Consider the following 18,541-nt stretch of genomic DNA (forward strand, 5'->3'; position numbering starts at 1 on the left):
AAATTGTTATGGCCACTGCAGCATTTGTTTCTCATCAAGTAAACTTATTGTTCAACATACTGAATAGATTAACCAAACAGATTTAGAAAAAAGGACATATGATGAGAAATATTTATATTTACACGTTTAGCAATATTTTTTGTGCAACAGTTGAACAGTAAAGGCTTTTATAGAACAGTCATGCTAACATCAGGACAAGTGCTCAGCACTTGAGATCAGAGAACACAAATAGAGCAATTGAAAAACAATAGACATGCACAGTGTTTGCTCAAGGTCCTGTACCTAGAACAATTGTCAAGCACTAGATCTGCACAGTGTATGATTTGTATAAAGAGGGACTAACATATGGGTTGTGCTCAAGTTGAGGGTATTGCCATATGTCATGGTTGTACTCTATATACTGTATAGTACTATGGTTATAAGATTCACCAGTCAGCTGCTGTCAGTGTGATTAGTCCTGTGGGTCTCTTGTAGGAGGTCACTTATGCTCTGCCACCTGTGACCTGCTGTATCAGAGATGACTGTACCATTACCAAACAGGAAGCAGTATAGCCTCAGAAAGCCTGGGCTTAATAATTTGCATATTACATGAACCACCTAGTAAGCATTTTCTTCCCATATTCTATTGTGGGGTACAGTCTCAAACAGTCTGATCATAAATACAAGAACACTGTAGAAATGTGTTTTGTCTCTGATAGTCTTCTTTATTTACACCAACAAAGTCTGAAGAGATTTCTCCAGTTGAGCCTTATTGTTGTTTGCTCAGCTCAAGGATGACGACTCACTAATGAGTTATTTCAGGTTAAAAAATTAAATTCATGCTTTAAAGAAAACTCTCTGGTGCTCAGTGTTTGTAAAACTAAAAATCTGTTCCTTGATAGAAGGAAACATCAACCTATCCCTACAGCTGTGGTTATTGGCAGTGACACAAGTGCAAAGTTTTAGGTACCTCAGTTAGGTAGACAGCAAACTATACTTCCATGAAAAACACCATCATCATTTCTGGGAAGATACATTAGTATCTGTTCATGCAGAAAAAACTGAGGAAATTTGGAGTCAGTAGCTCTGGCCTTTATATATCGCATGAAGGGTAAAGCCTATTTGAAGAGGGTGGTTAAGACTGTCTGAAAGATCACTGGCTTTCAGCAAAGACCATTAGGTAGTCTGTATACAAGGCCTGTGAGGTTAGAAGCTATCAGCCACACCATTTCCAGATGCTACTGTTTGGCCATAGATGAAAACAACTGGTTGCCAAGGATAGTGCTTTTGCCAAGTCCTTCTTTCCAGCTACAATCGTACTCATTAACAAGACTAGCAAATAAACCTTGTTTTCTTAGTGTATTACTAACCATGGTGTGCTGCCGACAATGGTGATTGGGGAGTTTGAGTAGGTGTTACTGTGTGGGTGTGAAAGGTATAACAGTATTTTGTTTAGTTTATTACTTTATACTCTAATACTCCCAACACAGAAAGAATTTACATCTCTGTTGTGGAGAGAAGTGGATGATAAAGATGTATTATATATATATTGTCCCTGTTTTTGTTTGTTTTTTTTTTTTGTTTTTTGTTTGTTTTTTTTTTTTTGCTGATTGTCAGAATCAGTTCTTGTAGATGAAGCTGTTTATCAACCTGTTATTATATATGCATCATGCATTCTATTACTGTTGGTGTATTTATATCAAAACATTATTAAAACATTGCTCTTTTTAGATAAACTTAGACAGATCATATTTTTTCTTATTGGATGTGTTTCGTTGCAGTCTTACTTTGTGACGGACTATGACCCCACCATTGAAGATTCTTACACAAAGCAATGTGTCATTGATGAGGTTGTTGCCAGATTGGACAGTAAGTATAGTAACTCACAATATTTGTATAATTTTTTTTTATGTTTAGAGTGCATTGTGTGTATGTGTGTGTAAAGGGCCAGGGTGATGTTCATCACCATTAATTCACCCAGATACAGTCTTTCTCCTCTTACTCCAGTCCAAGTATGGTAGTCAGTCCTGTAAATACTGTCGATCTCCACCCTGTGTCTTCAACTGTCAATCTTCTGGGCCATGAGCCTGGTGTCTCACTTTTGTTTCCCCTGGATGTTTCAGTGTAGTGATGGCTGGATGGTACTTGACCCTTTTTTTCTGGTTGGATTTAACAAAGGGTCTTACTTGGAAAAGTTCGAGATCTTTTGGCTGGAGATTTGCTCTGGCCACCTGATACATAGGCTCTGATGAAGACATTTCTTGTTAAAAACTTGTAACTTGTGGTCCAGGCTCAATGTGTCTGCAGGTCTGGCTTGCATATGAAAGTATGGACTTGACTGACATTAGTGTGGAAGAACCTGAGACTTGTTCTTACATACTGCTCATGGCTTAGTGTTCTTTGGTACTTGCTGTAAATGTCTTTGTTTTGTCTGGGTTTACTGGTTTTACAACTGCAATGGTCAGTATTGTCTCTGCAGATTAATCACATGCAGGCTTTTAGATTTTGGGATTTATTTTTTATTTAATAATGATGTAAGCTTCTATAGCACACTGTCCCAGCCAGTCAGGCTCTCTGCACATTACAAACTCAAAACAAAACACAGACAAAATTCTTGTGATTCTCTTTGTGAAGTTAACTGTGCCAGGTCATTCTTCTGCTGAATGGCATCCATAGACCAAGATATCCATGAGACATATTTTACCCTGATGCTGAATGAAGATGCTAAAAGATGTTGTAAACATGCAGGAGGGAGTGAAGTAATATTTTTACCTTTAAGCTTAAATATTGTATTACAAATTAAGATTCCTGAAGAAATGCTTTACTCCACAACAGGTTGATTTTTACATGGGCTGTGAGGAAAACATGGTGCTACAAATCTCACATTATGAATCATGTCTTTGCTTTGTTTTGCACTGTATTTTTTATGTTGTGGTTTAGTAAAAGTGGTAATAATCAGAGAGCCATTTTTATTTATTTTGGAAAGTCTGGATACCAGTGGTATCAACAAAGCTACTGCCCAGCATTTAGAGAAACTGGACAGATGTACAGAGGTGACAAATTTACATCGGCTCATCTCATTGTACAGGTCAGGAAAAGGTACACAGTTCACAACAATTACAGAGGCTCATCTCATTGTAGAGGGCAGGAAAAGGTACACAGTTCACAGTAATTACAGGGGCTCATCTCATTGTACAGGGCAGGAAAAGGTACAAAGGTTAGAGGAAATGCTCAGTGATGTGATGTAAGGTCACAGGAAGACCTGGAATCTAGCACTAGTCAGCTGTCAAAATTGGTGCAGACTTTTAGCCCCAGTGTCAGTGACTGTATCTTCAGGTCTATGTTATGTTTCAGTCTTTGGCACAGAGAAATGTGAAATGGAGGAGACAGGTATATTTCAGTATTCAGACATACTTTTAATAACTATAGCAGCTAGAACTAGTGTAGTAAGTTGATTTCCTGTCACTAGAACTGGTGTAATAATATGGTTGACTGATGTAGTAAGATGATTTGCTGTCACTAGAACTGGTGTAATAACTAGTCTCTAGGACTGATGTAATAATGTAGTTAGCTGGTCTCTAGGACTGTAGTAATGTGAACGGTCCGGTGGTGCAACCATTAACGGCTGTCACCAATACAATGAGGATTGGCTGTCCTGGCTTCAGATCTCATTCTGAGGATTTTCTTCTTTCTCTGTATGTGGGATCTGTTGACAGGGCTGGCTGCTTTGCCACAATATAGCCTTAATTGATGGCTGGGCCTAAAGCACCAATTTCTCTCCCTGGTGTAATAACATGGTTTGTTGATCACTAGAGCCGGTGTAATAAGGAGATTGAAGTTGGGAGTGATTCTTAGTCCTGTGGTTTATGCACCTGACTTGGATCAAAAGGTCTCGGGCTCAAGACTTGCTCCAGCATGGGACTGGAAAACTGCAGTTCACTGCTTCATGGGGCTAAGAGAAGTTTATCATTTCGAGTGCAAAATCACTAGCCATAATTTCATTTTTGTGCATCACTCCCAACTTGCCCCACCCTCCAAACAAAAAATCAGCTGTTAGAATTTCTAATGTTTTGTGCTTGTGCTGGTCCTGTGTGTAAAAATAAGAATGTTATTGACTGAGAGAGAAGGGAAAGAGCTTACATTCTTAACATCTGTATCGAATAATGTTTTGTATAATCTAACATAGATACTGATCCACCAGTTCATTATGGTAGAATGTGGTAACTGTCATGCAATACATTTTCTTGCTAAATGCAGTGCTGTTCATTTGTACTTGAAAAAAAGATATCCAAATGAGCCTGAAGATTTAGTCTTTGTGCAGTCCATGTTGTCTGTAGTATGTTGAAGGGAAGAGTGCACTGAGCTTTTAAGGATACTGCCATAGTTTAAGAAAACATATTAACTCAGTGGTGGACCATCTTCTTCATGTGCTGCTTCATAGGAGCTCATTGTTAGCATGACAAGGACTTTAGGGGGGCCTAGGGTGATATTGGAGGTGCCACAACAGTTGACTTGTATTCAACTGTCATTTGTATTCAAAGTGCTTGACTATGTCACTGTAATTAGTGGATCAGGGTTTGCCCGAATGTCTTGCTGCAAAGTTCTCTTTCAAGACAAATTTAATATTTTCAGCATCAGAAAACAGGAGTCGCTGCTCATCTCACAATCAAGTTCTTTGTCAGCCAGCTTTTTCCTTCCCAAGAGCAGCACTAAACAGGAGTTTGCCCATGCACTTTCATGCTTCTTTATGTACACAACCAGTCCTTAGTCTTTATTATAATATACATTGTACTATCTTTAAAACACATTTTTGCTAGTATGAAATTTTATTTACCTTGAAAATTTAAAGCACATGTTTATAACTTTCTGCAGCACTATTTCTAAAATAGGTATTTGCCCTAAGCTGAAACTATTACATTCAGCAGGGTGACACACCTCTCTCTCTCTCACACACAGACACAGAATTATCTAGCAGTGATCTGAACAAAGCAGCTAGCTGAAGGCCTTTCCTGTCTGTAAGTTATCAGGGGCAAGCAGGCCGACCACTGGCAGTGTGGGTGTTGAGGAAAGGAGACTTGTATCTTTAGGTCATATGGGGGGAGGGGGAGAGCCCTGTGAAGAGTACATAGTAGTAGCTGGTACCATTGGGCAGATCCCTTTTTAAAGGAAGATAATGTATGGTGCAGATCAAACGGCCAGGCACACATGTAGAGAAGGTTGAATTTTGGAAGTAGCCTTTGCTAATACTGACCTGGAGAGAAAGATGAGTTGCACAGTCTGGCTGAAGATGGAGGGAAAGAAGAGTAAATGTGGCTGAAGATGGAGAGGGAGGGAGGTACCTAGCCCTGTGCTGTCTTCAACTCTGACACACCTCCTCCTCTCCCTGCTCACCTAAACAAAGGTGTGTTGTGTCTGCTGTTCACTGGGTGAGGAGGATGGCAGAAGGAAGTGAGTACTCAGGCCTTATTTTCTGCCAGTCTGCTGTTCATCTCTTGAATTGCAGGGCGCAGATGTTTGGCATTACAGTGATTTAAAATGATTAGAAGTCGGCATCAGTCACATGCCAGTGTCCAAGGAAGATGAGTGTCTAATAAAATAATGGACATGCTTCTGGAGGCTGTGGCAGTCAGGCAAGCCATGTACTGTGATATGTTTTTGCTTTCTTCTTTTAGAGGGAAACAACTTCCTACAGTGTAGCATACTGTCCCATTCTTTTAGAGGAGCCTAGCTGCCTGTCTCCAGGAACTTGTCTTGATGTGCAGCATAAAGGATACTGCTTGAAATTTTGTCATTTCACAGCTGCCCCTAAATGTAGAGCCCTGCAGGTAAACTTGGTGTTGATAAACAAGTATCAACCAAATTTTTGATACGGCAAACTTATCGACAATAATGAGTTGCCAGAACTATAAACTGGCAATCTTATTAACAGTAGCATGGTACCAGGACTACAAACTAGCTGTCAGTTTTATTGATGATAATCAGTTGCCATTGTTACATCGTGACCACTTGGTTATTCTGCATCTGGTATTAAATTGACTTGGCTACATTTTGAGAGGAGTGGGACCCAATTGTACACTGAGTCAACTGTGCTTTGACTTGGATTGAATTAGTTTTGCAACATTTTGTAATACATTTTCATGTTTATATCTTGTACATTGTGATAATTACTAATGTAGCTGACAGGGTTATCAATATGGCAGATAGCTGTTAAGGTGACAGCATAGGAAGACTGGATGATAAGTAGTGTTATAATGACATTATTGTGTAGATAACATACAGTCTAGTATGTGGGCAGTGTAATGGTAGTGGCGTATGTTTTGGGCAGCAATACTTTGGTATAATTGGTGATGTTCATAACATTCTGATGATGGGAAAGTGAAGGCAGATCGCTATTATTATTCAGACTATTCTGATAACTATGACAGCTTTTAATAGCTGTAGTGATAGGCAGAGAAAGAGAGAGCACTTTTTATTTAAGGCATCTCAGCAAATAGCAGGCACCTCGGGGGAAAAAAAGTTTGGGAAGTGGGGGTATGAAACTTGTCAGGGCAATGTAGCAGTGGCAGGCTGGAGAGGAGGGTGTGGGGAGTGACTTCCTGGCCTATGTTTAGGTACACTCAGATCCTGGTCTCTTCACACAGTTGGCAGTGAGTAGTGTTTCATGTTCCTGAAGTGTCATCCCACTGCCCCTTTTATGCCTCCATCAGCTACAGTTGTGTTGATTGGATTTTTATTTGAAATGTATTACATCACAAGAATGTGACTGAGCATCCACTACAGACTGCTTGATAAAGTAAAAATACACTGTGGGAAGGATTTTTAAAATGTGGGGAGGATTTGCATTACACTTAACTTATTAAGAACAAAGAACTATTTAGAAGACCATAAGTACTTTACAAAGGGTTGCAGTATACTTTCACATGTGGCCTTCATTTGTGTTTACTGGGCTCAGTCCACATTAGATTTTAATGCTTCACTCACCACTTCTTAATTGGAAATTGCCAACTGACTGACCCACCTTTATAGGATTTACAGACACACCCGGCAGTGTATATGAATTGGAAACATTGAGTAGTATTGTGTATATATTTAGAGATTTTTCCTTTTTTACTAACTTTTGTCAAGAAATATTTTACTTAATAGCTATTTCTTATCAGTTTGTATGTCTTTCTAATGAACTTAAGACCTCATGTTTAAGCAAATGTGGGATTGTAGGGTGGAGAAGAACTAAAACTGTTAATGAATGACAAATTCTTGATGTAACATCCAAAGACAGCTTTGCTGAGGTATCTTGTTACACCAGTCCTTTTAACATTTCAAGGAAGCAACCTGTTTGTGGTTGGGGAGATAAATATGTTCTTTGTAATGTAGTCTTAGAGGGAAAGAACAGGAAAGGGAAGAAATGTTTTTGCACATAATCTCTGGACACTGTAAGCATTAGGAGCTAGCACCTAGAGGGACCACTAGGACTTGTCCATGTCATAGTGCAACACAGTGCTGATTTGCTTTTGTTGGTTCAGGTCTTGTCTTAGGTACCCTGTTCTTGCTCTGCATATGGCACCTGTTTACAGGGCCGGGTGCTTTGTTTTGGTTGCTGGCTTGGCATTAAACACCAGTTTCTCTTCCACAGCATGTTCATAGTGGACAAGAGGTTGGACTATCGTAGCATGTTCTTTTTTAAGATAACAGTTTAATAACAGTTCACCTTAACAAATACAAAGTGAGTACATTTTGGGTTAAATGTTGTGTGTATTGGGGAGATGGTTGCTAATGTGTATTAGATGCAGGATAACTCTTTCTACAGAGGAGGGCAAGAGAAAGACAGAGATTATGACACAGCTTATGTTACAACTATGGAATAACAGAAGAGATTATGAAAGGTAGTATATACAACACTGAAGTTGGATAGGCCAGTCAGAGTTCATGAATGTAATGTGATCCTTGACTAGATATCAGAACTAGAATTATGCACTGTCTGCTTACATCTCTGAGAGATTAAGACCATTCAGCGTCAAGTTTTAAAAAGATTTTCTATAGAAAATGCTGTCTATATATGTGTGTCATATGCCACGCAAGGATACCTCTTGCGAGGGGAACAACCACCAGGTTGCCCCTGGTGTGGGGGACATCTTAACGTTGTACACCTTCTCATAAACTGTCCAAAACTTCAGACCATTCATCAACAATTTTATACAGTAAATTCATTATATGTTTTATTTAGGTCCATCCCATCGGCAGCTATTTGTGGTTTTTTTAAAAAGGATAGGACTTTTACAACAAATCTAAGTCTGATATATCTCATTTAATTTCTGGTTTGTTGGCGGCCTTTTTGGGCTCCACCACCCATTTTACACCACATTTGTTTCTTTAACATCTAGTTAACTTGTTATCGTGGTCTGATTTTAAGTTAAATAACTGGAGGAAATTTACCCTGAAACTTTTAAACGTAAAAACTTCTTTTATTGCCATGATATAGCCTTAGTTGCTGGCATGGCATAAAACACCAAAAAACAAACAAATATATATGTGTGTGTATATATTGGAGAATATGGGTGTTGCTAGTGTGCTTGCATTGTTAGAGAGGAGTGACCGTGTGAAAGTATAAAACTTCCTGGTCTTCTCTGAGGTGAAAGTGAAACAAATTACAAGTTGGCAGTAACACATTCCACGTGTTCATGTGCAGGAGATGTCACCTCTTTATTGGTTGAGAATGTCAACAAAATATATTATTGACAATGCCTTGAAGATGCATATAGTAATATAGAGAATTTATTAGCATGCATGTGCAGTTTGAGTGATGGGGAACAGACGTGCAAAAAGAAAGTCTGGATGAGTGTGAACCCTGGTGGTAAAGAAAGCTGTCTTTGTCTAGGTGTTGGTATACCTACCTCGGTGATAAAGAAATGAGCCCAGTGCTGCTGCAAACTTGGTGCTTAGCATGGGGAAAATAAATTTCATTAGAGTGACAATAAAGATCAAACCTCATTATCCAATGACCAAGGTTTTAGGGCTGAGTGGGCAAAGACTTGCGGGTGATGGGTGTAATATGAAGAGTTGTCAATACTAGGCAGGACCATGGATCAGTTATGTTAGGCATGATCATGGAGCTGCTTGAGGATGTTATGCTCGATTGTGGAGTTTTTGGTAGGACCATGAAGTTTGTGGACAGTGCTAGGTATGACCATGTGTAGGTCAAGCATGTGGCTGTTATGAACAGGCAAAGTCATTTGTTAATATACTGTGCTAGATCTGCAGTATTGACTAAATTCTTAACATACATATACACATACATTTTAACGCAGAAATAATTTAAAATAAAATTTTAATTAATAAACTTATAAATAAAATAGGTTTATCCCTGGTGTTTGATGTGGGGAAGATGTAACACTGCAAGTGCTCAGAGGTAAACAGACCTGGCTGTTGGCCCATGTGTGTGTCCGTCGGATAGTGTCCTCCAAGACTGCAATCCAGAGAAGGTAAAAATCCTGACTTGTCTAGAGTCTTGTGAGATTAGCCAGAGGAGACCCACCTGTGACAGCTAGAGGAACTGCTCCCTGCTCACATGTTCCCAGCTACCTCTTTGACAAAGCATGGCTACCATCAGCATCTGCAAGCTGAGGGTCATGCTACCACCTGCTGCCAGAACCATCAGCAAAATTGTGTTCTTTCTCTTTTCCTGGATTTTGGCTAAACCAATCCTCTTGGTCTCTGGCATTGCATCTCTTAAATACAGACAGCTTTAGGGGCAGGGATGGTGGGGGGCCTGATTTTGAGGCTAAGGTGCTGCTTTCTTTTTAGACACCAGCAAGGACATCTGGGCTAGATAGACAGGCCACAGTAGTGAGGATGAGATAGACAGGTCACAGTAGTCAGTCATATCCACAGTAAACAGGCCACAGTGGTCAGGGCTATGCAGAATCATAGGCTCAGTAGACATGAACACCTACTTTCTTTCAGTGGCTCCTGTGTAGTATCTCATGTCCTTGCCCTCATTTTGTTTTCCTCCCTGTATCTCTTCCTACCTAACCAACATAGATAAATCAAATGTGTTGAGCTTTCAAAGTTGTGGTTTTATATCTTGAAGGGAATCAATCAACCTTTATTGTTGGTACCAGGTATAATCCAGGACAGAAATATTTCTTTTGCTCACAGAATAATTTGTACATGTGAACATAACATAATGTTAATATATATATATAAACATACACACCCATATAAATGAAATTTAACATGCATCCACACCTATACCCTCTCACATATACACAACGTAACTGAAAAATAATAATTTGGTAATTCTTTAAAAATTATGAATGTTTACAAATATTTGGTTATAGTTTTCTCCACAAGGTATTTTTTTTACATATTCATTAGAAGATATATCTGAAAAGCCAAAGAGAGGAGTTATAAGTATTTTAAAATGAAATGGCACATTGGTGAGGCAGCCTGTCTTTCAAACTATTTGATTACCAGATTCAGCCAATATTTGTATTCGACTGAAATATGGGGTCTTTACACCAGTAGTGATAGAATAGCTCCTGGGGATCAATAAAGTTGCATTGTATTGAGAAGGTACATACCTTTGCAATGAAGAAATTGTTAGGAGTCACAACAAGAACACCTAACATGCTGACATGTGGGTAATGCAGTAGACTCACTTTATCAATGCATCAGTGCTGTGTGTTGGATATTGGCTCTGTCTGCTAAGGATGCCACTTAGGACTCCAGAAGAAAGCCTTTTTAATGTTGTCACTACTACACAAACAGAAGAAAACATGGTTACACTTTATTATATTTTTGTATAAACATGGTGTGGGAATGTCAAGATACTAGAGATGATAAAAATCTTTCTTTTAAATCCTGAAACAAACTGGTAGACTGTCACCACTAGCAGAGGCAATTCAAAATAGTTCAAGATATTTCCCATTTGACACATTCAAGACTCACAATTTTTAAAAACAACAACCTTGTCTGGCTGAAACACAGAAGCATAAGAGATACTCTGATAAAATTTAGAATAATATACCTGTACTTAAATGCCAGCGATATTGTGTAACTCACCCAGAATGTTTGAACTGACCTTTTTGCCCTGTTACAGCGGAAACTGAACAGCATTTTATCCTCGCATGCCCTAAATATATGGATCTTTGTAAACTTTTTATTCCCCAAAAAATACTTTAAGCATTCTTCCCTTTCCATTTCTCACTCTTGAAGTCAGATAAAAGAATGTTAATTACACTATGCCTTGCCTCTTTTGGCTGTAATGCATTTGAAATGAAAAGTTTTGGTGTAGATTAAAGCCCATTGCATCTAGGAATGATCACATACAAATGTTAATGTAAGCTGGTTACATGATGTACTGTTCTGATAAATATTGGTGTTTGAACGTGAATATCTACATGACTAGGATGTTGAATGACTCAGTACATCGTATTGCTTAACATCCTTGTGTTAGAAATACAAGTTATGACTATTGTCTGATTAGTAACTGTCTTATCCTTCTCCCCTCTGCAGTCTCACATACTTCTATAGATGAATGTCCTTTGGATCCCAGCCAGTTACAATTCTCAACTGGTCTTGTTTTAATGTATCATAATAATAATATGGTATATTTTACAGAATTGTAGTAACATTTTAGTCTATAATCCGTATGCTTGCTATAGTTGTTGTTGGTCACTTCCCCCCTTGAAATGGGCCTGGGCCTAATCAATAAAATGTTCAAGTTCCATTTCTTCCTACCTAACCATCCACTTCCACTGAACCTGAAAAATAGGGGGAAATGGGAGAGGTTGTGTTTATAAAGTTTATATATATATGGGACAACAATGATACTTTATTGCAAAAATTATACAACACCAGAGCTTGTCAATAATGAAAGCAATATAAAACTTACCAATCACTCTTCTACTCAGACCACTTATTTGCTTCTCAGTAAATAATAATATATAGCCAAAAAACAACATTTAATCAGTAGTGATATAATATGAGATAATTCCATAATTTCATGGTGAGCTGTTTTTCCTGTTATCTGACCGCATAAATAAATGTGGATCTAAAATAGTTCAACCTTTGGGGAAGAGAAATTTGTGACTGAAGGAGCTGTGGATCTCCAGAGGTACTCTTGCCCCCAGAGTAGAATAAACTCCTTCAGTTTTTGAGATACATGCCTTACAACAAAATGTCACTCATAATAGGACATCTCTTGGATGTAGCGAAAGTCTGGTGTACTGAGTTCAGTGATAACAATAATTCACCAATCGACCTTGAACCATGAAGTTAGGGTCCGTGGCTAGTCGGGCAAGTCACTAGCTGAGAGATAAAGGACTGTGCTTGTGGGGGCATCACTTGATGTATATTCGCAGGGCTAAAAGTGTATGTTGCCCCGCGCCTTCTTATGCAACGGCTACTATTCTTTCTTTTTTTACAGTGCAGGAAGAAAGTGCGATTCTAAACTGACTTGTATGCAAAGATCGAAACAGAAAAAAAAGTTTCCCATTGTGTGAATTAAAGGAGGCTGAGGATGAAATGACCTTTGTTTATAATTTTAACATCCAGTTTTTGAAAATCTGTTTGTGCTGAATATTTTGTACTTCACCCAAACGACTAAAAGCTTCATTAGCTTAAAGACGACTACATTTAAGATTTTTTTTTTATGTTTCTCGTTTGTTAAAAACAATATGCCCATATGAAGATGGTTATGTGTGGTCATGGATGTGTATAGGAGGACTGCTGTCTGTTTGCTGAGACTAATGCTTAGCCTCTTTCAAAGTTTTCTGCTATTAGTCTCGGCAAGGCTAAGCAAGGAAGGGGACTAAACCGGAAGCTTTGTACACACCTGCCTCGTTTTAGTTGTTGAAAAAAAATCGTCTGCCAGCAGTCCAGTAATACAAGTTCGTGGTGTGGTACTGTTGGACATTACTGTGGTAAGTTTACTGTTGATGTCTCAGACATGACCACGGCACAAGACACTGATGGCCTCTCTTGTCATCAACACACCCTGTCTGTCAGACTGCTTACGACCAGTCTTAGCTCCAAGATAAAATGCCAACGTGTTGGTCATCGACTGTTGGAAGACAGCAGGTGGGTGGGGGGCAGTAAGAATTACTACCAGGTGAGCAATGTGACTAATAAGCACGTCAGGTGTGCATTTCACTGAGATTAGCGCCAGATCATCTTAAAGAGACACACAGCAACTCGTCTCTTTCTCTGGACACTCACATTAAATGCACTTGACATTTATGAGTCAGTAGTTTGCCTGCAGGTTTGAATACCTGTATAATGATCAGTTTTTTAAAAGTTGATGTTTTGTGGTTATACTTTATTGCAAAAATGACCGAAGATGACAATTTAAGAGTACAGCAGAAATGCGGCGCTGTGTATATGTAATTACACATCTCCATATGGTGCTGTGTTTGTAGTTGCCATGCAGATGTGTTTGTGAGAGAGAGACACGAAGACTAGCGGTGGTAAGGCCGGGTTTAGTGAGACACACACGGTGTAATCACTTGTGTGCCCTCATCTCATCCACCTTTGTGACTTTGTGACTTTAGTGAGACTAGTGAGACACACAGTGTAATCACTTGTGTGCCCTCATCTCACCCACCTTTGTGACTTTATGACTTTAGTGAGACTAGTGAGACACACGGTGTAATCACTTGTATGCCCTCATCTCACCCACCTTTGTGACTTTGTGACTTTAGTGAGACCAGCCAGACACATGGTGTAATCACTTGTGTGCCCTCATCTCATCCACCTTTGTGACTTTAGTGAGACCAGCCAGACACACGGTGTAATCACTTGTATGCCCTCATCTCACCCACCTTTGTGACACCATGCGGCTTGGGACAGAGGGGTGTCTGGGGAGGCGTGGCTAGGGGGCGTGTCTGGGGGGTGAATGCTGCTAGTGAGACAAGAGGATGCTCGCACAGCGTCCAACGACCTTGGCATTGGTGGCAGTAGATGCCATGACAAGGTGCGGGAGAGGGCAGCAGGGCGAGGTGGTGTGACGTCAGAGTAACGGGGCAAAGGTCTGTGACAACATGGCCGCTCCTTACCTGCATCACCTAGCTGGGTGTAGGAGGTGTGCATGTACAGAGGTGTGTTGTACACAGCAGTGGCAGTGACCCGCCCTGTATCTGTGCTGCTGCCTTTCCTGTACTGAGGATCGAGTGGGCCTGTGGCTGAGAATGTTGTGTGCACGTGCATGAGAGAGACCCTGCCCTTAGCAGCCTGTCATCCCAGGACAGCATTGGCAGCCTTCACTGATCCAGTGATGAGAACAGTGAAGTCTTTGTTTTGAAACTGTTATGTGCAGTGGCAAACTGATCATCTGTCCTCAGATATCACTGAAGAGATTTATAAATATGCATGTGTCTTCTCGCATCTAGATGCTTCTGGCTCAACTCACTCCTTTCCCTGCACAGTGGTCAGTTATTATCCCTCATCATGTGTGCATTTTGTTATATATTAGGTTTGTTAATTGTTTCATTATCTCCTCACACTTGACTATGTGCATATTGTAATAGAATAGGTTAGTTGTTTGCTTGCTAGGTGCCTTGTTTAATCACCCGACTGTCCTTACTGGCATGTATAATTTTCTTAAGTGTTTTACTTAGGTTCACTGAAAGTGAAATTTTCAGTGTTCTAGTTGCAACACTTGACACTTCTTTGACCTACAACATGCTTCTGATCTCACTCAGTCCTTCAGTTAGCTGCTGATTAAACTTACAGTTTACATTCTTCACTAACTTATGACCTCAGTGTCCCAGGTAGATCCTGATCAGTCAGATAACTGTTCACAGGTCACAGTGTCCTTTGTTTAACTTACAGCACAGTGTGTTCTTTTGAGCTGTTCTGTGTCAGTTTATAGTTACATTCTTTTTTCTCATCCTTCAAATCCTGCTTGGAAAGACATTTGTTCAGAAAATACTACCTATAATGTGTCTTGGCTTGTTTGACTTGATATCCCTCAGTGCTGACTGCCTTTACTGCCTGAATATAGTGTTGTTTGTGATGTTTTCTAAATGTTGGATTGTTTTTGGTGTTTTATTGTTTATGATGTTTTGTGAATAGTGTACATGACTAGTGTGCATAGTAGCTGTTGAATAGGCACATTATAAATTATTATGACAATTATTAATAAGTTCTAAACATCTGAGCTGTAAAAGGTGAAAGTGTTCTTTATTGTTGTCAGTATTATTGATACCTTCCAGTAAAAAGCTGCATTGACAAGTACGGAAAACAAAGAGGAGGCTGCCTCAGCTGGGTGTTAAGGCACATTTGACACTTGTTGGGCAAGGCCGCAGTGTAAAGTGCTCTCAACTGGGTGTTAACATAGGCTTGACACTTGCTGGGCAAGGCCACAGTGTAAACTGTAAAGTGATCTTAGCATCTGGCAAGGTTGGCAGCACTGTTACAAGAGCATCAGTTCTAATTTTGCATGTTGTTGTAGTCTGTACTTTCTCACATTACCATTTCCTTACATCACTTCATTTTCACATCACATGTTTGTGTGAATTTCTCTCTCCTGTCTTCTTTTTACCTGCCCATACTGTGTATGTGTAATGAATCAGTGTGGTATGTCCACAGATAACACATATTCACAAATACACATTCATGAGTTTGTGTGGACATAACATTGTGTATGTGTGTTTGTGCATGCAATGATTGCCAGTGCCAGTGGTGGGGGAAACATTGTAACAGGAAATATGTGGAGCTGAATGAGGGCAGTGAATGCACTCTTTAATTGCTTCCTTCTAAAGCTGTGGAAAGTAAATGTAGCCAGAGTAGAATGTTTGGCTTTTTGCCTGGTAAGAGAACAAGAACAAGGAGTAATGATAGGCCCAGTGTTGGCCCAGGCATTGTCTAACAGCTGTTTGAATGCTTTTCTCTTTCTTCAACCTGGAGCATGCCTTGCCTAGGAAAAGTCCGGTTTCCCACTTGTTCCCAAATACAGCTGGTGCTAGCATGTTGGGTGGTGGAACATCACAGCTAGTGTTGAACTGTGGATCACATACAGCTGGTGTCAGCATGTTGGAACATACAGTTGCTGCTAGCGGCATAAAATTCTTATTTTTATATTTCCTGTATTGTAGGAAATCCTTGTCACATTTTCAGTTGCTTAGATCCTAGAACAGGTTTACAAAAAAATCTAATAAAAAATAAGTTTTAACAAAATTCTTTTTGATCTTAACATCAAAATAATTGTAATCCCATAAAGCTAAAATTGTAATATTACTTACCTGTATACTATCTTTTTCTGTGTTTTATGTATCAGTGGAAGCTCTCTTGCAATGATGCCTCAAGTTCTATCATAAAGCTATTACATAGTTATATGTGAATTAGAGCTACAGCATGGATACATGTCAACGAAAGAAATAAACTCAATGTTAAGTCCGTTCATGGTTGATGAGCAGTATTCTGCCTTCGCCACCTTTTCTTTCCTGGTCACGCTTAGCCACAGGTGATGTCTGATGTCAGTATGATGAGTCTTCCCCCAAATCCTTGCAGTGTATCATGTGTCATCATGTGATAAGTGCTTATGATGTGTAAGCATGTATGTATGTGAAATTAGTATAACCATCTGTGTATATATTTATGCACAATTAACATGGGTAGGTATATATGTGCAATCTACAGAAATATATTTGTTGGCATTGTTTTGGGATGCAAAACAGTAACAAGCATAATTGTGTGTGTGTGATGGTGTTTAACAGTTCTGGACACGGCCGGGCAGGAGGAGTTCAGTGCCATGAGAGAGCAGTACATGAGGTCTGGAGAAGGATTTTTACTGGTCTACTCTGTCACAGACAGAAACAGGTATGAGCTGTAGTCTGTAGCTCTCTTAGATGTATTACATATGTGTATAGATAGTTGAAGGTAGAATGAGAAGGCTTTTCACTGGTCTACTTTGTCACAGAAATAGGTATCAGCTTTAGTCTTTATAGTCCTCTTAGGTGTCTTACACATGTGTGTATAGGTAGTCGAAGGTAGAAAGATTAAATGTGAGTAGGAGTGGGATTTGGGAGGTGGGGGGTAGAGGGATAAAAAATAAAAAGGTTAAAGAAAGTGAAAGAAAAGAAGGTTGCCAGTCAGTGCAGCCTCACAGTTTTAAGTAGCATATTGAAAGACTAAGGTGTATTATATATCATGTGAACATACTGCGAGGAATCGCAAGCCATTTCTTTCTTGTTGTTTATTTTGTGTCTGAAGTGAAGACAAGGTCATCTCCCTTTCCTCACATCTCCACTTCTTCATATTACCAGTGTTTGTTCATTTCTCTCCCCTAACATGCTGGAGTAGGTCATCCTACACTGCCTTATGAGCCCGGGTGGGTCCTGGGGTTTGGCAATATGGATACTGGGACATTGCACAAGAGGTGAATTCAATATCTTTACATACCGTGGGCTAAGCCTGCTGGTGCAGGATCACTACATCCCATGCCAGTTACATGGAGTGACCAGAGCATGATTGTGGATGACGCCCTCACTTGATGTCTGTGCTGACTGTATGTGTTGACTTTATGTGTTGATGTCTAGTGTACAGGCTGGTGACCACTGTGCTGACAGCAAGTGATAGTCTGGAACCTGGTAGTTTTCATGCTCCTGATTAATGCTTATCCTTTCAAGGGTTTTTCACTTTCTTTTTTTGGCAAAGCCAAGCAAAAGCAGATTGAAGCTTGCTAATTAAGGACCAATTGCTGTCAGAATTGGTGGGGAGTAAACAGAAGTGTATGGGTAATGGGGAGGTTGTTGGTAGTGGTGGCTGAATGTGACAGCTCCTGTTGATGAGGAAAAAGTGTGTGAGAATGTGCAGAAGGGTGTTGTGTACAATGATGTGTAAATATGTGGAGGAGACTGTTGTGTAAACTGATGTGTAGGCCTGTGGTGAAGGGTGGTGTGTACAGTGATGTATTAGTATGTGGAGGGGGTTCTGTTCAGTGACATTTGTGAAGGATAAGGTGGAGAGTTTAATAACATGAGATGTAAGAGCGAGAAGAGAGGACAGTGCCACCTATCAACATGATGTTACATTGCTACACTTGTTTATGTTGGGAAGGACTGCCTGATGGTGCCAGTTGTGATATTAGAGGGGTGTGTGTAATGGTGCCAGTCATAAAAGTGGGGAAGTGCTGTGTAAAGGGAAAGCTGGGAAAACGGGGGCTGGGGCTGGAAATATAGGTGAGGTGAATGTAAAGATGTTGAACATACTAGATGTCAATGAAGATGATGTAAAATGTGAATGTAAAGATGATGAAAATATTATATGTGAGTGGCAGTGATGTATGATGTCTTATCTGCTGTGTACTGAAGGTGTATGCCATTTTTGCTGGTATTTTCTGTCAGCTTTGAAGAGATCTTCAAATTCCACAAACAGATTCTGCGAGTGAAAGACCGAGATGAATTTCCTATGTTACTGGTGGCCAACAAATCAGACTTGGAAAATCAGCGCATGGTATGTCTTACCTGGTTTTTGTATTTTTGGCTTTTATCATTTCAGGCATTTAATTCAGGTATTCTCTGCCTGCTTTCTCAAGAGTCCGATGTTTGATTCTTGTACAAGTGGT

The 18,541-nt window shown here is 39.7% G+C and overlaps 1 protein-coding gene across 1 annotated transcript in view; it reads left to right on the plus strand.

Moving 5' to 3' along the window:
• Positions 1–18,541, plus strand: part of LOC112566584 (ras-related protein R-Ras2-like) — a 29,872-nt gene that overhangs the window by 1,383 nt on the left and 9,948 nt on the right. The window contains exons 2-4 of the mRNA XM_025242820.1: positions 1,761–1,848; positions 16,692–16,794; positions 18,321–18,429. Of these exons, the coding sequence (XP_025098605.1) occupies positions 1,761–1,848; positions 16,692–16,794; positions 18,321–18,429 (300 nt within the window). The remainder of the gene's footprint in view (positions 1–1,760; positions 1,849–16,691; positions 16,795–18,320; positions 18,430–18,541) is intronic.

Source organism: Pomacea canaliculata, linkage group LG6 (assembly GCF_003073045.1).
Source record: "Pomacea canaliculata isolate SZHN2017 linkage group LG6, ASM307304v1, whole genome shotgun sequence".
NCBI classification, from domain to species: Eukaryota; Metazoa; Mollusca; class Gastropoda; order Architaenioglossa; family Ampullariidae; genus Pomacea; species Pomacea canaliculata.